Source organism: Molothrus ater, chromosome 2 (genome assembly GCF_012460135.2).
Source record: "Molothrus ater isolate BHLD 08-10-18 breed brown headed cowbird chromosome 2, BPBGC_Mater_1.1, whole genome shotgun sequence".
Lineage (NCBI taxonomy): Eukaryota > Metazoa > Chordata > Aves > Passeriformes > Icteridae > Molothrus > Molothrus ater.
Window position 1 is genome coordinate 34098928 of NC_050479.2, and position 24481 is coordinate 34123408.

At 37.6% G+C, this 24481-nt stretch overlaps 2 protein-coding genes across 3 annotated transcripts in view; one reads left to right on the forward strand and one right to left on the reverse strand.

Annotated features, from left to right (window-relative positions):
• Nucleotides 1-5259, forward strand: part of LOC118685991 (cohesin subunit SA-2-like) — a 58086-nt gene extending 52827 nt beyond the window's left edge. The window contains exons 30-33 of the mRNA XM_036381893.2: nt 269-459; nt 1543-1717; nt 2671-2755; nt 4268-5259. Coding sequence (XP_036237786.1) covers nt 269-459; nt 1543-1717; nt 2671-2755; nt 4268-4276 — 460 coding nt within the window. The 3' untranslated portion in view covers nt 4277-5259. The remainder of the gene's footprint in view (nt 1-268; nt 460-1542; nt 1718-2670; nt 2756-4267) is intronic.
• Nucleotides 5260-6457: 1198 nt separating this feature from the next.
• PPP2R3B (protein phosphatase 2 regulatory subunit B''beta) overlaps nt 6458-24481 on the reverse strand; it is a 44292-nt gene continuing 26268 nt past the window's right edge. For both annotated transcript variants that reach the window (XM_036381907.2, XM_036381915.2), the window contains exons 2-13: nt 22505-22690; nt 20722-20825; nt 20084-20186; nt 19265-19339; nt 15593-15679; nt 15010-15166; nt 13594-13642; nt 12419-12508; nt 11564-11739; nt 8733-8851; nt 8519-8625; nt 6458-7758 (exon numbers count right to left, since the gene is read on the reverse strand). In XM_036381907.2, the coding sequence (XP_036237800.1) occupies nt 7614-7758; nt 8519-8625; nt 8733-8851; nt 11564-11739; nt 12419-12508; nt 13594-13642; nt 15010-15166; nt 15593-15679; nt 19265-19339; nt 20084-20186; nt 20722-20825; nt 22505-22690 (1398 nt within the window). In that variant the 3' untranslated portion in view covers nt 6458-7613. The remainder of the gene's footprint in view (nt 7759-8518; nt 8626-8732; nt 8852-11563; nt 11740-12418; nt 12509-13593; nt 13643-15009; nt 15167-15592; nt 15680-19264; nt 19340-20083; nt 20187-20721; nt 20826-22504; nt 22691-24481) is intronic.

Genomic DNA, 24481 nt, shown 5'->3' on the forward strand with positions numbered 1-24481 from the left:
GTTTTGTAATTTCTTTTGTAATTTCTGTGGATCATGTATTGTTTCTAATGCTAAAAATTCAAGCACCCTTTTAGCTTTGAAGATGTTTGCATTTTAAATAGATAGTTCAGAGATGTCAGGTATTTCACAGAAAAATAGTGCCTTCTCTTCAACAGTTCTGTTTGCACCTTTGGAGAATAAATTGAAAATCCTTTCTTGTAATACCTGCCCCAGATATTGAATGGAAGGATAATGAGTTTCCTTATGCTTGCTTTTGTTTTTGTTCCAGGTACAGTTACTTACAGAGGTACATAACAGAGCCACTGGCCTGCAGAGGAGACAAATGGCAGCCTTTGGTCTGGTACAGAAACTCCTTATTGTCAAATGAAGATGAGGAGAGCTCTGTCCTTGGCAGTTTGGGAGAGTGGCCCCCTGTGGGCTCATCTAAGACATCTTCTTTTAAAAGGAAATTGTCTAATGGTATGAAAACTTCCTATTTCTTGATCAGCTGTATTTTTTGTCTGTCTGGAAAAACTGCTGTATCTGCTGTTTTGCTTAGCTGTAGCAAATTTGCACATGCTAAAATGTATTTAATGTTTTGCATTAGCAGTAGAGTATCATGGTGTGTTGGATGTTGTGGACTTCCCAGTTTGAAGTGTGGTTTTTGCCTTCAGCTTTGTTGTTGTTACAGGTCCCTTGATCACTCAATAGCAATAGGGTTGGGCTGAGGACTCCAAGTGAGGAGAATTCAAGATTATCTGAATTCTGCTGTATACTAAAATCTGGCATTTGTCTGAGCCACTGAGACTTGGTTGATTGCTTTTAATTGTTAACTTAGGACATTGTTGCTTTAGGCCCTGTAGATAATTGAGACAGGAGAAGTATTTCCAGAAGTCGATTCAGATCTTCAGGCCAGATTATCTGGGCAAATCTAGGGTTTTTCTCTCTGGTGAATTTCTAGGGAGCCTGTAAGATTATACTCCTACCTTAAATAATTATATTTAGATGGGCTGCATCCAGCCTTTGGCAGCATTTATGGACTGCCAATCTGTAATGAAGTATTCACTGTATGGATATGGTGGGACTTAGTTAAAATGCAATAAAGCTATTATGAAAACAATTGCTAATAAAAATGCTAAGTGTTATGGACATGTGCAGGAGTATGTGGTGGAAAGGAAATTTTCCCACAGTGTCCTTTGGTTTCTTTCTCATTCTTTCTCATAAATCTTCTTTTTAGTGACTTGCCTTCAGAGAGCTTGTTCCTTTGTATCCCCAAAGGCGCTGCTTTCTTGAGCATTATATAGACTCAGCAGTACTGATAGCAGTTATGGACCAGGGCCAAGTTCATAAATCTAGATTGCAAAAATGACCAGTGGGCAAATTAAATGGATTTTCTTTTAAGTGGCTTTTAGCTGTCTCTTTCAATAAAGGAATGCTTTGCTCCAGATGTCCTTTTGAGCTTGGCCCAATTGTTTCTCTGCTGTGGGGAACATACTGGAAATGTCCATCTCAGGACCTCTAAGGGTGAGGCTGAAGAATGACTGTGTTCACTCTCTGTTGCAGGGTCTGTGCCTGAAACCAGCCAGACTGAAGCAGGAAGCAAAGCCCCAGAACAGCAGTGTGTTTCCCAGCAGTCCTCTGCAGCAGGGAAAAGCAGAAAGAGGCTGAAATCTCAGGAGATGCACTTGCAGGAACATTTGCCATTCCTTTGTCCAGGAGGGATGCGTAGAAGATACTGGTGAGAGTTTGATGTCTTACAAGCTCCTTCACCTGTTCTGGCATTGGCACTTGAGGTCTCCCTATCCACCTTCTGTTTTTTTGTAATACTTTGTGAGTTCAGAATGTGTGCCCCTCCTGTCTTTCTTATGGGCTGTGTCCCAAGGACAGGTTGGGTTTTTTTGTTTCCTCAGTCCAGTATCTACATCTGCTTTCTCCTGCCACTGTCACAGGGCTTCTATGCCTTCTTGAAGTAATATCAGGTGTGCAGAGAAAAAGACAAGGATGGAGGAAAGTTCCCTGTCCCACTTCCCGTGTCCAGATTGGAGATCTATGGTGCTGGTTACTCTTGGGCTGTTGCTGCAGCCACACAATAAGTGTTTTCTGCATCTCTGGAAATGAAAGAGGATTCTTGTCTCTGCAGATCTGCTGTTAACCACTGTGTACCCTGTGGCTTTCTTTTAGAGAAGTGTTGGTGTGCAGCATGCAGACATGCCACAGTGAAACCCCACACAACTTGGATTTGAGAGAGGTGTTGCAGAAATAGGGAGTCTGGAGTCTACTTTTGAGCAATCAAAGTGCTCAGTCGAAGTATTTTCCTTTAATTCAGTTCATTTATTGAGGTAGTAGGTTAAAAGGTGAAACACAAATCCTGGGAAGATGCATACCTTTCCAGGTTTTGGGACACTTGTTAAATGAACCTGGAGAATACAAGTAAAATAGAACAAATTATTAAACATGAAGGTAGCCTCTGTTTAAACCAGTGTTTTGTTTCTGAACTGCTTTATTGAAAATTCCTCAGAGCATAACCTGTTTCATACTGGGAAATCCTGGGCCAGTAACTTTAGGCTACCGTACATGGATATCAGCAGCAGATCTTACTAGGTGAAATACCCTGCCATGTTCAGTCTCTGTTATGAGGTATCTCAAGACTTAGCTATTTTTTTTTGGTTTGTTTTTTTTTTTTTTTTCCAGCAAAGATGAGGTTAAGACAGAAGATGTCTCTGAGGAGGGTCCAGAAGACACAATAGAAGACGTTGATGTCGTTGGTACAGACCAGGTAATTCTGGCTGGTTTTCCAGCTCTGAGCACAGCTTTAGTTGAGGTGGGTCAATGTTAGGTCAGAGTCTCCTGGGTAGCCATGCAGCAGCAAAGGGGGTTGCTCTTTTGTGGCCCTTTTCAGGATGAGAAAAGGAGGATGCCCTCTTCCCTTTCCAGCTGCAACTGTAGTTTCCTCCTTCAGCTCAATCTACATTTTAGAGGCAATCCTTATTGTAGTATCAAGACATCCTTAGGTCATTTGTAAGGATTGAATGTCACATTAAGAGGAGGATCCCCTTTCTTTTTCCCCATACTGTGAAGCTTCCTTGTTAAGAGGCATTTGCTGCAGTTGCTTCGTGTTACTGACACATTGCAGAGATGGCACTGCTGTGTGGCCTGCAGGGAATATCTGCTTCAGAAATGGTGTTTGCATTGTGCTCTTTGGATTGAAAGACTCAGAATGTGTCTGATCACTGGACAGCCCTGGGCTCTTGCTGGAGTATCCCATGTTTCTTGCCCTTTTCCATCAAGGCTGTTGGGCAGATTAAATTGTCCCCGAACAAACTGGGGATTTGAAGGGAAGCATGAGAACATTGTGGGCTTGGAGTGGCAACCAGCATAGCCAGGGGCTTGTCTCACGGGCACTGATTGCCTTTGGGATCCAAGTTTGGCAGAGCTGCAGCTGTCTGCGTGGCCTCAGCTCAGCCCTGGACCGGCTCATTGCAGCAGGGAAGGACTTGTAGCCCTTTGGGCCAGTGGAGTGCAAGGACTCAGGATGTTGGACAGCAGGGTCTTGTGGAGTGGCTGTACAAGGAAAGGGGTGGAGGGGAAAGAAAGGCCATGGTTTATCCTGTAGCTAATCACAACCCTTCTGCCTCCTAAATGTTTCTGTGTCAGCCACCACGGAGGGCTGAGCAGTTCCTTCAGGTTTTTCCCTGTTATCTGCACTTCAGAACATAACTCTGTTTGGCAGACAGTATTTTTGCAGTGAGTCAGGCAACTCCTTGATTTCCAGTGACTGGTTATCTGGGATCTAACCACCACATTCAGACTTTGCATGATTTTTGTCTTTTTAAATGAGTTTTTGCTGTAAAGTTCAGCCAATGTTTTTTTAACATATGGTGGGCTTTAATTTTTAAAGAGGACTAGAAGGAAAAAAAAAGGGACTTCTACCTTTTCTTTCAGTTATATGCATGTTAAAATGTAGACAGTTTGGCCCATGTACTTGAAGCAGCTCCTACTGAAGATAGATAATAGAAGAATTTAACTCCATGGACAAAGATCAAAGCCATACAGAAATTGCACTATTTAGGCAGTATGGTGCCTTTCCTGTTGTGCGTTTTCTGGGCTTTTTGGGGTATGGAAATGCTTCTTTCTTTTTGTGGAAGCTGTAGCTCTTTAAGAGCTGGCTCTATGGCTAAGCCGCTGAATGGTTCAATGCTACACTGTTACTCTGATTCCTTATAGGCTCTTACATGACATCTTCTTCAGAGGAGAGCACTGACTTAATCTCTTTTTTCTTGTGATGTAGGACAGTTAAGACACTGAGAGGATGAACAGAAGTGAAGCACATGCTGTGTTTTTTCTGCAAGTTGTTTAACTCGTCAATGTGATATGAGAGCATCAACTGCGGTGGCAGGAGACGTGGGTCAGGTTGTTTCTGTGCCCATGGGCCTCCACCCAGAACCAGTTTGTAGCACTGTGGTTGATTTCTCACCATTGCTGGCTGTGGGCATTACTGAGGTGGCTGCTGCAGTTCTAGGCTTGGGCCTTCTGAGCATCATTACTCAGCTACATCCTCATCCTTGATGCTGCCTTGGAAAAGCTCACAGCTGCAGGATTGGAATCAGGGTATTTGACAAACACTGAATCAAAGACACTGTGAACCAGGTGAGACAAGCTTGTCTGAAGCATGTAGGGGCAGTGCTCTGCTGGCCTGTTCTTCACTGTTTAAGATAACCAAATGGAGATGTGTGTTTCCTTGCACCCAGTGCAGGGGAGAAAAGAGCCTGGCCCACCTGTGAGCACTGGGACTTGCTGGCTGATGGCAAGTGCATTTCCTGCCTGTAAAATGGAAAACCTGGATCAATCAAAAGTATTTCTGAATTCTATTGCTTGAACAATGTGTTTAGAGGTCTGTAAGCATCAGGACATGTTCCTGGAAAACCTGTGTCAAGGCTTCAGAGTATCAAAGAAACAAACAATGGACCAGCTGACTATTTTCCTCTGGAAATCCTTTGTACAGTGATCATGTGGTGTTTACTTGGAAAAATGCTGGAAAGACAATGTAAATAGATTGTAAATAAGGCCATTCAAAAACAGAGGGTTTTTGCATTAAGAATTTGCAAATGATGGTCACTCAAGTGTTTCAGTGGCAGTCGGCTGGGGAGTGGGGGGCTGCTTTCACTGACCCTTCTCACTGCTCCCTGGAATTGTACATTGCAGTAATCATATCAGCTTTATTTTTTATATATATATATTTTGGATTGTAACTATGTAAAATAAACTACAGAACTATTGCTATCCACTAGTACTGAATGTGTAAGTGATACTCCCACACCGTGAAGGAGAAAGAATGGCAGCAAATGTGTGCTGGCCTTTGCAGTTGTTGCGTTATTGCACAGGCTGAGCAGGGAGTTCCCATGAAGATGGAAGTGAAAGCCATGAGTGTTGCCCAGGTACTGGGTACACTGAAGTGGCCACAGTGACTCCATGATTTTCCTTGTGCATGGTGTGCAGGCTGACACAAGGGAGGTGGTTCTCAGGTTCCTCTGTGATTCCATCAGTAACTCCCCCTACCTGGACTGGGGTACTGATGCTTCCCCTCATCCATCTGTGGATGATGTGTAGATCGCAGGCCTAAGGACTCTAGGTAGGCAGAATACAGCTTGACTAGGAAAACAGTTATACCTGGAACCACTTCAAACATATGGATACTTTAATTTCTGTAACAGTGGGATTGGGATGGTAATTACCCTGCAGAGGCAAGGTCCAGTAATCCTCAAACTCATATTTTAGGAAAAAGGATTTCTCTGAAAACTGCAGGATACATTCTTCGTAGGAAAGGACTTGGTTAGCACAAGTATAATAGAGAGCAGGATTTAACAGGCACTTCATTAAACACAAAGTGGCAACAACAGCTACCGGCTCTGCAGAAGAGATCGACCCTGCACCATAGTGCTGTGTGACCGATGTGTCACTGCAGCCTGGGAAAGCCTGTGGCTGTTTGCTGTCCAGTTACAAGCCCCCCTTCTTGAGAAAAATTTTAAGGTAGGTATCTTGCAGTGTAACAGATGTTCAGGATCACCTTCTGCAATGCCAGCTGGTCATCCTTTCCCTGAGGGACCAGAGCATCACAGAAATGCTGTGTATCTTTACTGCTTAAAAGCCCCAAACCATGGGCACTTAGTGAAAGGGATCCAGCCAGCCCTGGAGAACTTTTGACATTGGTGAGTCTGTGTTAAAACTGGAATAATTAACCAAAATCCTTCAAATGGTATTACAATTACTTGAGTTTCCCTCAGTGAGGTTCACCAGCACTTCAGCAGTGAGTTTCTTGATACACAGGTGTGTAGGTTTGTGCAGGAGCTGGTGTGAGGAGTTGAGCACAACAGGTTTCTCCCAGCTGCTCAGCAAATACTCTTCTGGATGAAGAAAAACCTGCTAGAGGCTGACTGCTTTGCATATGCAGCTTGTTGTAATTACCCAATCAGACTGCATACCTGTGTAACCCATCCTGTGGTGAATGGCTCTTTATTAGCAAGACATGAATTGTGTGAAGTATGTAAAAATTACATCTGTTAAATTACATGTATGAAAATCTTTATTTGAAAATACAAACATGTTTTCTAAACATCTTAAAAGATCTACACTGCAACCAAAAAAATAACTTACATCTTTTTGTACATTTTTTCCCAACAAAACCTGTTTAACAGTTAAGAGTGAGGCAACAATTTCAGGCTGCTGTGACACTGATGAATATCCATGGAATGTGTCAATAGCAAACAAGCAAAGGGGAGGACAGACAAAAGCACTGAATGCCCACAACAAATTAGTGCACATCACTGATCAAGTAACACTTATACAAAGGATTTAAAAAAAAATTGGTTCCTTCTGCATGAATTAACACCCTCGTTTTGGATCAAGTATGAACACTCAGACTTCACTGTTAAATAATCTTTTTATGATTAACATCAACAAAGAAACTCAAGCTTAAAAGGGCAAAATTAAAGTTGGGGCAAACAAGGACTACACAGAAAAGAAAAACAACTTGTCTTGGGTGTTCACTTTAGTGTATTCTACTAATATGCACAGCCTGTCAGACAAAACTCTGCTTGTAAATGAGTGCTGAACTGTGCACTCATTGTCACATCTCTTTCTTGCCAAGGCATAAAACCTAAAAGAGGGCTGTCTATGAGCACAAGCACACTGCAGGTGTAAATTGTCTCCTTACCTCCCATACCAGGACAGAAATACCTGTTCACAGGTGAGATGGAGATGGTCAGTGCACTACACATTAGCTTAAAGAGAATTATACAGCTCTCATAAAAACAGTAGATTACTTTTCTCTTAAGTCAAATATTGTTATTCTTCCAAAAAGGAATTATGCAACATCTGAAAATAAATATTTTAATCTATTTTACAAACGATAAACTATTGAATAAATACAAAAATCTCATCATTCCATATAAATGCATTTCTTTTGCTTACAAGGTAGTGTAGTGATTAGATATTTTTAGCACAAAACTAAAGAAAGTGTTTCTTTTCCCACTGATACTTTTCAGTAGGGAAAGAAACCCCACTGAAACGTGTCAGTGTGTAGCAGACCTGCTGCAGACTGTCCCTTCTCTTCTGCAAGTGCTGGCCATGAGTAACCTCTATTCAAAATCCTCATCATAGCCATAATCATCCAAGTCTACATCAGCCAGATGGGAAGGCATTTCAAAAAATGGTCTTTTCTCCATTTGATACTTTAGAACACTGGCCTTCTGATGGTCTACAGGACTCAGTTCTGCTTCATACCTAGAAGCAGACAAAAAAAAAAAGAAAAAAAAAAGAAAAAGAAAATGAAAGAGTCCAACTATGCCAAGAAGTGCCTGAATGTTGGAACACTAACAAGGCAGCTGCAGGAAAAACATATTTGCCAATATTTTAAAATAAGCATAACCACAACAGCACCAGGGTTCTGTAATAATTCCCTGAATTTAAGTTAGCTTTCTCTCCTATCACATGCTGAACTTTCCAGTATGAAATGCAGCTCTACTGAAAGGATTCAAAGCACACACTGACACACTGCTCCACTGACCAGGTCTTGGGTTAGAGTGACTCACATTCATGCATGTCTTCCCAACTACTACTGAATTTCATCACGTTGTTTCCATCTACTTAACAGGACTGTGCAGAGAATGAGCTTTAGATACTGCGTTTTTGTTCTTTAAAACTGCTTTATAAAGGCATTATGTGCTCATCAGCTTTTTTTTCAGAGAAAGACATAGGGCAAAGTAGAGTTAAATACTAAGACTCCACTGTGCACACTAAAATAGAGCAGCACCTTGAGTTTATCCCATGAGTTTACCACCAATTTAAACAGAAAACAAAAGTCATCTGAAGGTTCAATTCACCAAGTTATGAATTTAAAAACAAGGGCTTATAAAAAAATGCATATCTTAGAATAAGAGTTTTGGGAAGGACATGTTTATTCTTTTTTTAAATGAATTATAGTGGTGGTGAGGCTGTACTTTAGTAGAGAGGATTCATATTAACTGTCCTGCTGCATTCTTACCCGTCGTTCCACTGCTCACTTGCTGCCTCTTCTGCTACCAAGATATCATACTCTTCAGCAGCGTATTTCTCCCAGTCAGAGACCTCTTGACTTTCACCTTCACCATCCTAAACAATCATGTTGCATGTTAGACCAAACAGTATTAATTCATTAATTTAAACAGTATTAATTGCTAAGCATGTAGCTATAAAGACTTTTAAAGTCTCATACTCACCCGCAACATAGAGAACTGATCCTTCTGTTCATGGTCAAGGTATTTTTCAATGTTGAAAAAAGTATCAAAGAACACATTTGTCAGCTTACATTGCTTTAAATCATGCAGAGTGATTTTTCCTGTAAAGAAGATTATGAGATAAGATTATTAGAGAGAAAATTATTAGATCTCAAAAGTAGAAGAATCAAAAGGTACATTATCATTACTCAGTCATCACTGCTTAGCAACATTTGTCACTGATCCTCAATGCAATGAGAGAGATGCAAACAGATGAAATACATACCTAGAGATGTGTCCTTCAAAGTGTACAAAACTTGAAATGGTTCAGATTTTTTTCCTTGCTGTGGTTGTCATATCCCACAGCCTGTCAGAATGTTGAAGTGAGATGCAGTCTACATCCCTCAGCTATTAAAAATCATTTAAGGTATTAGTTTAAGCTTCCTCAAAGACAGAAGTCTCTAGTGAGTTAGCCATTCCTTCCCAAGGAGTGCTTGGGTAGCAAGTAGGAATCTCCTATGGCAGCAGTCCTCTCTCTTCCCTGACTTGAGCAGACAAATGTATGACAGACATGACAGTGTGTGACTATGCTTCATACAGATGAATTTTTCATAGAGTCAAGGTTGCCACACTTGTCCAGTCTGATCAATATTTACTACTTGAGAGGAAAGCTAAATGCTCAGAGGTGTTTTGTTTGATTTTTATAGTGTGATACTTTAAAGACTCAAATCAATGGATGCGTTAAACATTAGAAGCATTTGTCAGGTTGCTCAGAAATGTTACCCTGTTTCAAAGCTGAATATTGAAGCTTCTGCAGAAAGGCTAAAAAATATGAGATACACAAGGGAAGACAGATGACTATCCTTACAACTCCCCTTTATTGATTCACCTGGAATACAGATAATCTTCCATTGTTAATCAAATAGGAGCTAACTGAAGATGTTATGGAAGAGTTCAATAAAACCCAGACTTTGAATAGTATTTCCTCAGCATACTGTCCCAGCCTCTAACAAAGTGTAACTCAAGGACATCACAGGGAAGCAAAATCCAAATCCCATTTGTACATGGTCGCCACGCTTGCATCTGTCATGAAGGGCCCCAGTGTGTTCTGCTGGCTCGTCACTGGAGGAGGACACAAATCCCCCATGGCACCTGTGCCCTATCTGTCAGACCCACACAGATGGCTGGTGCACAGAGCCATTTCAAGTAGCAGCAGCTCTCCACAAGCAAGCAAATGATTTGAATCCTAGTTACATAAGCTCCCAGTTTAAGTTAGACTCCTATATTTGGTTCATTGATTTGCTCTCCAGTTTCCATTTATTGCAATGGGAGCTTAGACACGTAACACTTGTGTAGATGCCTACCACTGTCTCTCAAACACCAACAAAACAGGAGTAAAATTTAAGTAGTTAATTCAGGTCTCCAGAAATTCAAGTTTGCTTTTTCCACACAGAGCATTCTATAGAAACTGTATCACAGTTTAGCCATAACTTTATGGAAGTGTCTTCTTTTGTTTTGAAGCTACAAAGTGAAACATCAGTTATGCTGCTAGTTTTTGTATTAGAAAACTAGATTTTTTTCTTAATCCACCTTTTAAACATAATTCAGTTTATACTAAAAAAAAAAACACAAAAAACCCCAACCTTCTCAACTGGCTTTCATTTTTGTTACCCTGAATAACTTATCTTGGTTGTGTTTGATAGCCTTCTTTTATCATCCTCATGACATTGATGTATCTCATCTACCTTGTTTAATTTTAAATTCAGAACAGAAATATTATAAATGCCTTTCAGAAGCATAAGACTGGAAGGGAACTACTGAGTTCAGGAGGTGATCATGAGCAACCATAAAACATAAATGTGCTTCTCAGAGCGTGGCTCACTGCATTTTAAATGCCCCCTAGCCCCCATGCATTACAGAATGTTGGTCTAAGACTTCATTCCATTGATATCAGGGATGGAGCTTTCAGATGAATCACACTTAATATTCCTTCTTAATTTACAATTTTTATCTGCCTTTCGTGATGTGCTTTCACTAAGCAAATCCATTTTAACTTATTTAAATAAGAATATCAAGCTTTATGTTCTAATTTTGAGCCATTTCAATTCTCTCAGCATGCAAAAAACCCCATCCCAATAAATGACAAGTGTCTTTAAAAAATTTCTTGTAATTTAAATATTCTTAATACTAGAAAGAAAGTGGGCAATAAACCTGACTTACTAATTGGTTGTCTAACCATAATTGTATTCTTAAGTTTTTCTCAAGTGTAAAAGGTAAACTGAAGTTTTATCAGCTAAAGATGATACCATGTCAAATGCAGGAGAGTAGAATGCAGGTCAAGGAAAGTTCAAAAGTGAAAACTCAGAAAAATTCATTATTCTGTTAATTTTAATCCCCTTGTCATGAATTTCCTAAGGGCAGCTTAGGCTTCTAATGTAACCAAAGTCAATACTGGCCTAAGAGACAAACACTGTTTAGAAACTGTTCCTCCAGAGAAACTCAAATGAGCACTGGAAGAGGTTAGAAATGAGTGAACCATCAAGAGGTTTTCCTGAGAGCCTCACCTCAGCTAGATAGTGACAAGGTTTTACTTAAGACTAAATGTGGCTACAATCACAAAATGAAAGCTGACAAGGAATTTTAAAGCAGCATATTAAATTTTAGTATGGAAAGAATGCCTGCCGTTGGATGATCAATTATTAAACTTTAACAGATGTCAGTGAGAAGACAACCTCAAGGCATTTTATTTGTATGACCAACTGAGTGCTCTTAAGACTGCACTAATTCTTAAGTCCAGAGAAACAGAAGTTAAAGATGAAAAAGAAGTTTATTACCTTCATGTTGTGGCTTTACAAGATCCAGCATCTGGCACAGACAGTCTTCAAAAGGCAAAGGTTCTATGGCCATGTTCTCTAATTTTTGGCACTGTTCTTCATAAAAATATTCCAATTCATACATAGACAAAGCACCATCCCCATCAAGATCCATGCAGCGGAACCAGTATTCAATGCTGGAATTCAGTCATTAACAGCAAAGAGACAAACTTACTACAGAATTTCAAGAATTCATGTTGCCTGTTTCAAAGGCAAAACTAGACTTAAGAGTACATTCCACTAATCCATGGAAAGTATTAAACACCAGCTACTGTGGTAAGAGTTGCTGGTATTTGCTACACCATCCATTATTGCATTTGAAAACACGTGTGTTAATGGTGTGAAGGAGAAGACTAAAACACATAGTTTTACATTAAAAAAAGAAATCAAGGGAGACAATGGAAAATTGAATTGTACATGACAACTTCAGTATTTTGGCTATGTTCCCATACTGAACAAGCTAGTGACATGTCACATGATAGGTTTCTCATCAGTACCATACAGAAGCTGCACAGCTTCCCAGAGTCACTGGCATCATGAAACAGCTGCAACATCCTTAACGTATGGCCCTGTTCATAAATAGGCCACACACAACTTATGAACCAATAACATTGAATTAACCTCTTAAAAGTCATTAAATTAGACTTCTGCAGCTACAACAGGAGACACTGACAAACAAGGACAATGTAAAGAACTGGGCCAGTTTTCCACTCATGTTTTTATAGTTTAAACTTCTTCCATTAGAGTTGCAGCTGTTCATCAGTGGTCCCCCTTTAAGGACTGGAAAAAACAAGATCAGTCTTTATTTCTGCTTACCTAGTTGGTGTTTTCTTGTCCTCTTCAGATATCAAAAACCAGACAAAATCAGCATAGCTAATCTTCCCATCTTTTTGTGCTTTTCTACCTCTTGGAGGTCAATGACGAAAAAGACAGAAAATTTATTTTAGAGAACACTTAGCTTTTACTAAGCAAAACTAAGGATAATTTTCCTTGATGGTATTAACTAATTACTCCTAATGATCCAGTGTTCATAAGGTGCTAAATAGTTAACAGAAGAGCCATCTCAAAAAATTTTTATGCTATATTGTATACAAGTACATAGGCTTTTTAGAATTTCTATTCAGATAGAAGTGATGAGAACTTAAAAGCTTTACAGAACTCCACTAGCTAAGAGTTTTGGAATGAAAATATGAAGATAAAAATGAAATAGAAATCTTCAGGAAGTAAGTGTCCATGGCAAGAACATAATTGTCTGTTTCTACTCACAACCACAGTAACCAAGTAAGTTGCACATAGTCAACCTGTCTAGTAAAAAGTCAGGTAGGCAGTTCTTAGACATATTACATTTCAATAATGAAATTCATTTTTTGATGTTTTATCTTCAAGATGTCTGGGAAAATATGGTATATGTTTTTGCCTTGCCCAAGACACTCAGATAAAGGAGTAAGCTCTAGACATATTCCTGGTAAGTCTCTTATTTCAGCTTTTATTTCTGTTGATCAGTTGCTTTCTATCTCAGATATTGTGCTAGGAAACATTTCAAAAATTAATAAAATGCCATAAATACAAAAGAGGAAGTAAATCCCAAGGGGAGAAATGAAGAATGACTGTCAGAAATGTGAACTAACTCAACTGGAGGCATTTTTGTAAATTTATTGATGCAATAAGCATTGATTTTACAATTAGTACTTAAAAGCTCAGTTCTCCTTGCATATTTCACAGGTTTGAGGGATGGAAAAAGAATTATTTCTTCCTTCTTCATTCCCATCATACAATAGCCAGTGGCCTGTGTTCATATGGGTAAAGAGAGTGAAGAACTTAACTGTGCCAAAGGTTCCAAGACCACTCTAGTACTACTAGAATTTAACTACAAATCTAATCTGAAAATTCACTGCTCTTTTGTGAGGGGAGCCATCTTTTCCCCTTGGAATACCACAGAATTTAACAAGCAAAAATTAAACGGGATTTAGACCAGGATACAAAACAAGTACCTTGTTACTGCTCCTGAGAAGATGCGCTCTATCATCCTATTTGAAATTGCTGTGAAGAAAAGTTTGAAACAGTGTCAACTCTATGCAAGTTATTTTTGCATGTATCCTGTTGTTGAAGAGTTTACTGGAACTCTCCTCTTATATACACAGATCAGTGAGAACGATCAGGGGTAGTGCTCATTAATCCCTTTAAATCCTTTTAGAGAGGATCACTTAACACAAAGCCTCCAAAGAAAAACTACAACCACCCAGCTTTGAATTCAAACTTAATGCAGAAATAGTAATCAAATTGCAATACAAGTAACAAAATTGGCTGATTAATAAAACTGCATTTCCCAGTTTTTTGACAAGTAAATAATGTTTTCCAGTGGCAGTAAGTTTTACATGACCTTGGCAAAGAGCCAAACCAGAATTGGCACAATCACACATAATAAACATACCTTCCTGATTCTGACAGGGATCTATTTTTGACATGGTTTTGACCCATGCTTCTATTTTGAAACCATTTCAGGGATTTTAGAGACATGTCTGAACTAATCACTACCTTTGTAAAGGATAGTCAGTTTATCCTTAAGAATTTGCAAAATTAAATTGCAGGTGGCACTGTATTAGTTGTGCTTTCTTTCAAAAATGTACTAACTTAATAGAGCAGCCACTCAAATGAAAGCAGTTTTCCTTTCTCACTGTCCTAAAGCATTGTCAAAATTTAGTAGGCAAATTTTCAGAAGCAATCAGAATTGTGTTTATCCTTTTTAACGTGGGATAATATACCATAATCACTTTGTGCTTAGGTAAGCTTTCCAGTCCTGAAAGGAACACTATGAAGATGGACACAAGGCATCTAAAAAGAGCCCCAACAGTTCCATACAAGCTACAAGAATATTTAAAATAGGAACAAGCATGCAAGACTACAGAATCACAGTCATTGCATATTATACATGCAGCAAATGTAAACCTGCTAACTAGTGCTTAACAGTATTAAAGCAAAACACACTGCAGCTGAGTTAGCAAAACTCCAAATAAGCCAAGTACCTGAAGGTATGTTTGCCTTTTCTACTCTTTCCATATCTTGCCATAAAAGTAATGCTACTTGAATAGTATCAGTAAAATGGATTTTGTCCAATATAACGACCCAAAATTTCCAAATAAAACCATTTATAATACACCAACACGTAAGTGATATTTGCCCTATTTCTTTGTCAAGATCAGAATTCAAATTCAGAATTTTCCTCAAATGTGGTATTTGTAGATGGAAAGTAGCATCACAGATGACTTGTCCTGCTTTAGTTCACTGAGTCAGCAGGACCAGCTACACCAACAGACTCATGAAACTGTCCCTGGCATTAAACCACTTCCTCAGCTCAAAGTTTACAGGTCATTTAATACATGTAAACAAAGGTGCTTCATTTGTCATACCATAATCATTATGTCGAGCTAAATCCTTCCGATCAATATAGAGGTCATGGTCTGTGTCCAGCTCCCAAAATTTGCAATAGATAACATAAAAATGTTCATATGAGAAGTACTCTGTCAGCTGGTTAATATCAGCTTCCTCTTCCAATAATGCCACATTCTATTATCAGAAGGACAAACAGAACATATTAAAGAGTTTGTAAGACATTTATTTTTTGAATGATCTGAGTTCTCATAACTAAGTTAGTATCTAATGCTATTTCAGTGGAACAATTTTTGTTTTCAGGGACAATGCAGATCATACAGTGTGACAGCAAAACTGAACACATGGCAGAAAATGAATGCATTCACAAAAGAAAGAGCAGATCAGATCAACTTCTGCTACACACATTTACATGTATACAGCTCCAGATAGAAAAAGTTACATTTAAACATATTCTAATGTATGAGAATTAATGCAATTGGGTCTTCATTACTTTTTGGAAAAGGAAGAAATGCTATTTATGTTACTGCCTTAAGCCTTTAGTTAATGCAGTTTTAAAACTTCCAGAAATATCTGTCTTGCAAAATTTTAGATATTACAAACCTGCAAAAAATTGCTTTTCCTGAGCTCATTACAGGTTATTTTCCCAGACCAGGACCTATTTACTGTATAAAATATTCTCTGTATGACCTGCAAGAAAGAGAAAATGGAAAGAAACTTTAGCTATGGTAGTTAAATACCCATCCAAATATTTCTCAAAGATGTTTTAGTACAGCTACATTAGAGAGCTCCATGTTTTCCCTATTTCTATTGTTCTCATTAGTTAGAACTTCTCTTATGTCATATTATCCACTATTCATACCATTTCTAAATCTATATCTAAACTCCTCTAGATAAGTTTTATTTCAATGCTGCAGTACCTATATCTCACTCAGTAATGTTGCAGAATATTTATGTGTTATCCAAAATATGTATATTGGTGATTTCACTACCTCAAGTCTTCCAGATCTACAGGATATAATCAAATAAACCTATTAATGTATCTTATTACTTCAGATTTAAAGACCTGCATTTGCTGTGAGACTGTTTTACTTCATAACTGAATTTACAGAAATAGAATTGGGACTGCTTAAGGATCAGAGTACAGCAGATGTTGCTACTTCTGAAGTCTACAAACACAACAAATCTATATCTGACAGAAATATTTCCTGCAGGTGCAAAGAGAATGTTTTTCCCCATTTAACTTCATTCTATTTGGAAGTTCCTTGAAAAAAAACCCCTGTTAATAGCATTAAAAGTACATTAATATTTTCCAAGTGAAGAACAACAACAAAAAATAATCTATGCAAGAAAGACAACTAGTTCTTGTGCCATGACTGATACTGGAACCAGAAACAAACACATCCATATGAGTACTCTACACATTTTTAAAAATAAATTTTACGTGTACTTCAACCCAATGATCTTAAAGATCTTTTCCAAACTAATGGTTCTATGGCTACTTTGGGCAACTCATGCATTTGCTATAATTTTCTTAGATTTAGTTTACAAACTAAAGACTTGAAATAAGACTTTAAGATATACTTTTTCTGCTACTTAACTGAATTCAGTATTCACCTCAATTAGTTTGACTTAAGACAACCAGGTGTACGTTTCACGTCAGTCATTCACCACTAAACAAAACAAAAAACAACCCAAAACCCAAAAAAACCCAAGCATATTATGAACTATAACTGCTCAACTGGTGATTGATTGTACCTGCTAATTGGCAAGACTCAGTAATGCATGTGTAGTATTTCATTTGCAAGAGAGCAGGTACTAACTAAAATCCCCTCTCCTTAGGAATCCCTTTCCTGCAATTAATATGTCCTCCCAACTACAGGCTAAGCTCTTTATCACTTCAGACTTCAATTGTAGTAAATCAATAGTTTAAACTAACCAATCATTTTTAAATTACAAATAGAAGAATAATGTACTGATGAAGTTTTGAAAGAAAACTTAAACTGTAGAGCAGCAAGCTCCTCAGTTCTTACTTTGAACAAGAACAGCTGGTTCAATGACTCCAGACAGAAGAATAGATTATCCTGCTACTGAAACTTAATTAACTTAATTCTAATTGTGAATTTAGGGAAGGCCCATTTTTTGGCTTATACTACAAAGCAATTTTTTCTAAAAAGGTTTTTGCCTTAGCTTTGCAACTTAATCCATCTGCATGTCATTATCTCATCTGTTATACATTTAACTGGTCTAAAAATAAAACCAAAATTGAATGTTTGGTAAAGACAACTGGGAACAAACTTAAACTGTTTTCTAAAGTAAACTGATGCAGAGTATAAGCAAATTGTCTAGAATTGCCTTTACTATTCTGCAGAGTGCTTTGTCAGAAAGGAGAAGAAATGCTGCAATACAGAGACTACAATTTCAAGAACTCATAGTTCAGATATGCACCTAACATCCTGGAAAAATAAATGTAGTATTTCATTTGTCACAGCAAACATTATTAACTTATTTCAGCTCTATCTTGGCCAACTAGGCTGACCAACAAACCTATAACATATCTTAGGAGACAGACCAGATTGCTTTCATGGCTTACACAACACGTGCTAAAGAGATGTATGTAATGTGTATGCATACACACATACATATATGTGGATATATACAAAAAAAACCAGCAGAAGAATGGCTCATTTGGTTTGCAGCTGGATGTATCCTTTAGATGAAGCTTCATGATTAAACTAACTGAATACAGGTATGAAATATTTCATCATAGGTAAAATCATCTATTTATTATCATTAATAACATGCAGGACAGAATTTTGGAAGACTGTAACAAACTCAGTTGCTCAAAGCATGGCGCAAATAATGTCAAGTTTGTGGGTTTGACCCCTGTATGGATCATTCACTTAAGAGTTAGACTTGATTCTTATGGGTCCCTTCCAACTCAAAATATTCTGTGATTCTGTGAACAGTTGCACCATCCTAAAATATGATGAGAAAAAGGCAGAGAACTCCTGCCATTTCTTAATCTGCAGAATGGCATTCCAAATATTATTGATATTTTCATACTAGTTTACTTTTTGATTTAACACCAATTTTTTGATTAAACACCAATTTCTGTTGAAGGCTACACTAAATGTTATTAATAAAATATTTCCAGTACTAATTTATTCAATATTGCTAGACTCAGACCTACTCCAATAAGCTGTTCCTCCAAAGAAAAGTAACTGGACGTGGCAGGACCTTTTCTTTCCTACTCTTTTTCAGGTCATGCAGCAAGCTTTCACAATTTTAACCAGAGCAGGCTGTGACACAACCAAGAATCCAAAAAGAAACAAAACAAATCATAGGCAGAACAATTCCTTCAATCACAACTGACAGGAGAAAGTTCTGTGAGCTCAGGTAATCATTATAACAAGAAGCAAAACCTAATGCAGCAGGACATACTTGATAGGCCAGCAAGTCTCTGTAAGAAGGATGTAATGAACAAAACCCAAATGCTCTCAAAAAAAAAAACCTTCCACAATTTTAACCTGGGTAAAAGTGTAAGATGGATATATGATGATCAACACTGCATGTTTTTTTTTGTTGGAGAATATTCATTAAGCTAGTTTTCACATGCACAAAGAAAGTGAACTGAATGTCATTTTGAAGAATTTTAATCTTTTAAGACTTCAGTGGAATCGACTGTGTAGTCCTCAGCTGAGAAAATTTAATGTCACCGATTTCTCCCTTGGGTACAGAACAAATACTTCAGTCACGTAACCAAGGGAAGACAGGAATGGAACTTTTCATGTATAAAAACCTTCCTTGGAAGAAAAGTCCCCAGAGAGACAAGTGGCAAGCAGCTTCAATATTATCATTATTTCACTTAATACTGAACATAATCATATTAATATAGATGTTTCATTCAAGACTTCACTTAATTAATCCCAGACTAAGGTCAGGATTCTAATGAATGCAGTCTACAGCCACAATCAAGAGTTTAAGATAACAGCCTGCTCTTCATTTAATGCTCATTAACTTATCCAACACTATTACAATTCACTGCTTCTCTTACTAGTATTAAAATCAGCAATTTCTTAAAAATGTTGAGAACTATCAGGCCTAAGAAAGACTCCTTTTCCACAAAATTTCTAGTTACATAGAAATAGAAGAAGACTTACAGCCTGCTCTAACTCTACTCTTCCCATGGGACAAAGATGCTTAGAGACATTTGACTAATCTTGATTTCCTTAGTTAACTAAAAAATAGCTTTTCCAGATACAAATCACTTACTGTTGTAATATACCGAGAATGGAACTCAGATGCTTCTTTTAAAAATAAAAGGCCGGGATGACTATTCACCACATCCTACAAAAAAATAATATCACAATGAGTATTCATTAGTGTCCATTTAAGACAATTAGCAAAGACTAACACACTTGCTATTCCTTAACCAAAACAGTTTAAACAAACTACCACAATCACTACTGATAACTATGTTTTCACTGAGGGTTCAGACAAATCATATTACAAACCTTTTAAAAATAAAATTATCTTTTAAATAAATTGGATAAACAGAAGCTTTCCTGTATTTTAGAAATATTTTTAATAGGATTTTTTCCTATATTTTAGATAGGCTGAGGATTTTGAACACTGTTGACTGTCCTAGCTTCTAATTCTGTGGCTATGATTCAGTGAAGTCAATTCAGGTTTTATTCAGTCATTTCTACAGGTGGTGTTTGCTGCTCTTCCAACAAAGATTTACTAGGATTTGAATTCATATCCCACTTCTCCTTTGCCCTCCAAAGGGCTACCTGACTTAAATAACTTTAACTGACTTATGAAACATAAAAGATTCCAATACATATGTTATTCCTACAACTGATTTGAAATCTCACCAGGGTGCTTAGAAAACACCTCACCTTATACAAAATTATTAACTGTAAAACAAGTCACTAGCATCTTAGTGGACCATGCAAAGTCATTTGCACTAAATATTATCAATAAACTTTAATGATGACCATGAAAAAGTATGTTTAGTTCAAGCAGCTCAGGGCTTTGCCAGCTCATCATTTTGTTGTGTTCCTAGAAATAGTTTCAATTGCAACTTACTTGTAAAAAAGGAATGAAGTCTTCTTGCACCAAGTAGTTACATCCAGGGTTCATCAGAAGATGAACAAACTTCGCAGCATCATCATAGCAGGTCTGAAGTACTCTGAAATGGAAATATTTCTATTTAGTATTCTACACAGAAAATTGCTCATGCTACCTCATGCAGGCATCCTAGAGCAAGGCCTATGAAACAATATTTATTAAAAAGGTCATTACAAATGTCAAATGCTCCAAGCAAACTTATCAAAGCAGAAGCGTCTCTTAAATTGATGTTAAAGGAGGTGGGTACACCATGTAATTGATTACATGGAAGGACAATTTAAAGTTAAAATTAGAAAAGAACTAAAAATAAAAAGTACATTGTTCAGAACTGGCATCTACAAGTAAGGGCCATGGTTTTCACTTCTCATGAACTGTCATTTACCCAAACATTTTAAAATCTATAAACCCTGTAAATGAAGATTTGTTTATATTAAAGTATTACTTAGTTACATTTTCCAATGTACAAGCTTGCTGACAATAGTTGATTATGGGAAAATGTTTTATTCCCCTTTACAAGATAAGATCACATTCAGAGCTTAAAATATCACATTTCAATGAAAAAAATGCAGTACTTCTAAAAAAAGTAATCTACTTACTTCCGCCACATTGCAACAAATTTATGAACTGACACGTATCCTGTTCGTTCACCTCCAGCACAATAAAACAAAGGACCTTTCCAGTACAGTGGGCATTCACAAGCCTACAATTAAAGTATACATCAAGTCAGTTTACTGATTGCTTATCTGAGGGCTACTCTTCTATTTATGGATCCTTCAAAATTACAAGTGTTAAGAAGACAGCATTAGGGAAGAGATTTTTTGAAAACCAGTTTCCAAAACCAGCTTCAGCTTCTGAAATAATCTATTTAAAGCAACATTAGGCTGAAATCCAAAAGTGGAGAGCAAAACACAGGGCAACTTGTAGCATTCCTAACAGACTAACACAGCGAGTCACGTGGCTGTCTGTCCATGCTCCAAGCAGCTGAACAGAGTCCATCCTAAGCTCTGCTCAACAGCTGGATATCTTTAGCTAAGCTCAAGACAGCACACTTACAAACCCTCTGAACTGGAGCAAACTGACATTTGTCTGACTCAGAAGATGGCTCCACTCATCTGCACCCTTTGCACGTGCATGGCACATCCTGTATCCAATTTTAAGGAGCAGGCCAGCCTGCCCTGAGCAGCAGGATCTTGCTTTAGGGTACTCAACAGCTACACATTCCCAACTCCAGTGTGAGCACATGCACCTAAAGCCCAAGTGTCTGCAGCTGTAACAGCCAAGAGCCCAGTCTACCCAAAACTGAATCCAGCTGGGAGTAGTCAGACATGCTGGCATCCCCAAGGATCTCCAAAATCACTGTGAATACTGCAAGATGCGTAAGGTCACTGCAGCAAAAGTACAATTACTTCTCATGCAATAGCTTAACTAGTACTTCAAACAAAATAAAAGTGGTTGTGATGAATACTGTCCTCAGACAGTATTCTTCAGGAAGGCATCTTTCATCACTGAATAACAGGTGACTAGACCCTTTCAGCATCCTTGCTGAGAGAGAAGGGTCTCTTCCCTACCTCCTTACTTCTATGTACTTCTGTGTTGGAAGGACCTGTGGAAGAAAGGGATCCTATCATTCAGCTTAGCAGTAAAAAAGTTTTGCTGAGGCAAACTCCCAGTCCTGCTCTTGTGAGCAGTCACAGTTTCTATTTTCTAGACCCTGGACAAAGTGACAGGAACAGAGATGAGAACCTGAGATTCATTAGCAAGATCATGACTTGCAGTGAGATTTCAAGCATTAATTCAACATAACAAAATGGAAATTTAAGTCCATTTTAACTAGCTTATTGTCTTTAAATTTACAGAGAAGTTTAAAAAATATTTGCTGCTTTATAAGCTAAGTATTTTGTCACTCTGCCGTAACTCTAAAGTAGCTCTTCAGGAATAACTTGAAAGCTATAATCTCAAGTTACCAAACCATTCTGTCTTTACCAGTGTCTTTGCAATGGAGGTTTAGCAAAATGAGAAAAAAAACCCAACCTCTGTGACCATCTGAAAACAAAACATATATTAGGAGTGCTTTTGCCTTAACTCTCTTGGTCAATATGGAATGGAGAACAACATACAACATTGCTCTTTAGTATTTGGTTGTTTGTGCAGCAAAAAAAGTAGTTCAAGTTTTGTTTCAATGTTTTGTTTCTTTTTATAAGGTCATTTGAAAGACAGCTAATGCAGAAAATTCCACATAACTATTATCAACAATGTAAAATATCATTAAATACTAATGTATGGGAGATGGAAACACACAATACAAGAAAACCAAGCACACAGAACTCATCTTTCCTTTCCATAGGGTACAGTACAAAAAGATGGCCAGCAAGTTCTCACCTTTGCAACCTTACCCATGTCTTCTAACGTTGCCCTCTCATTTGGAAATTCAGAAAATGTTTTCTCAATTTTGGCAATCACAGCATCTATATTTACTTTTTCCTTAGGACATCCTCGAGGAAAGTAAAAAGTTGGAATGTTTTGACTATGTGGTGGTGGCAAAGTTTCTTCCTTCTTTGTTTGAACCTAAATAGATAAATATACATTTGACAGTCAAGTACCATGAAAACACATAGTCCTCCACAGATGACTTAAATCTCTTGGTATTCTATGTTTCCACACACCTTCAAAAAGATTTCATATTATAAATTGAATAAACTATTACAGAATAAGAGCACATCAGAAAAATTGATGAGTATTTCCAAAAATGGTCAATTTAGAAAACCTTCTAGGATGTTAAATATTCAATAAAAACAACTTCAATCTTCAACACATATCAAGTTTCAAGACTGATACATTGGACAGCTTCTTGGGGACATCTGAAATTACTCAGGTTCTATTATCTCTTTCAGAAAAAAAACCTTTCAACCTCCATCTTAACAGATATTATGAAAGACTTTGCTTTTGAAATACTTCTAGTTTTACAGATTCAAGGTTTTTGAAATAAATATAATAACTTTGCTACAAGCCACCAACCTATTTAATAAAGTTATGATGAAGATTTTGGGTTTTTCACCCTAAAAAATTATAGATTTTATAAAGTTAGTAAACAATGCCTGCAGAGGGGTTTTTTGGGGGGTAAAGTATATTCAATGAGAGTTTAGAAAGCGGTTTCTCAAGAATTGTGATACACCACATCACTAAAAAAATCCCCCAGATGACCTGTAACAAGAGAAATTTATTTAAAAGCTTTTAAAGTTCAGTAAAGAAGAATTTACCTAGTAGTCAGTTTCCAAAAGAATGTCAAATAGGGCGTAGAAGCAAAGATAAAGTAACAACAGAGTTAGGAAACAACTCAAACTTAGCAATTAAGCCAAATTAAAGTCCTTATTCCCAATCCTACTATTCAAATGTAAAAACATTGCTATTGGGTGACTTGTCCTAATAATGAAGGTGTTCAAGATCCTGCATCTAATCTCTCATTTTCAACCATAACTGGCGGAAAATAAACTCAAAATCTCTCCAGAAACCCTAACCCTTGTTTTTATTCTTTATCATCTTTGCCAAAGTGCCTGCAAAGTTACCCAGCTCTCCTACACAATTTAAGTCCTTCTTTATGTGAGTGGAAGAACTACGTGCTTATGGACAACAGATTTTAATTTCCAGAGCTCCAGCCCCGGAGCTTTCACTAGAATGCTACATATGCAAAAAAAAAACACCACCAAAAAACAACCCCACAAAAAAAACCCAAAAAACTCTGAACTAACCTTTCCTTCCTCTTCTCTGCATTTGAGCCAGAATTCCTGTTCACAGCTGCAGAATTACCTTAACTATGTTACAAATTTTATTTCATAGAGGAAAATGTTACCTTGAATCTGTGACACCAGGAGTCAATGTCTGTCACTTTCTATGAATCTTGTTAAGTAACAACTTTTGATATCTTATCATTGGTTCAGCAGTCCAGTTGATGAGGCAGCTTAAAATAAGAGTGTTACGGGGTATCAAAAATTCCTTCCAACTTCAGACTTCCAAAATTTTAGGAAGTCTAAAGACAGCAATGTTTTATTCTCTAGGTAAAATCACCATCAGCACTATAAATAATGTCTGTAATGGGGTGAACACCTTGTTTCATTCTACAAGCCCAGCTCTACCCATCAGCACTTTCCAAGAGCCCTTGCAGTTACCCTATTTCCCCATTTCCAAGAACTGCCTGGACTGACATAAGATTAGCTCAGTTGATCAGAGCATGGTGCTAATAACACCAAGGTCATGAGCTCAATCCCTGTACAGGTTGTTCATTTAAGAGTTGGATTTGATGATCCTTGTGGGTCTCTTCCAGTATTCCTCAGAATATTTTGTGATTCTGTGACAACCACT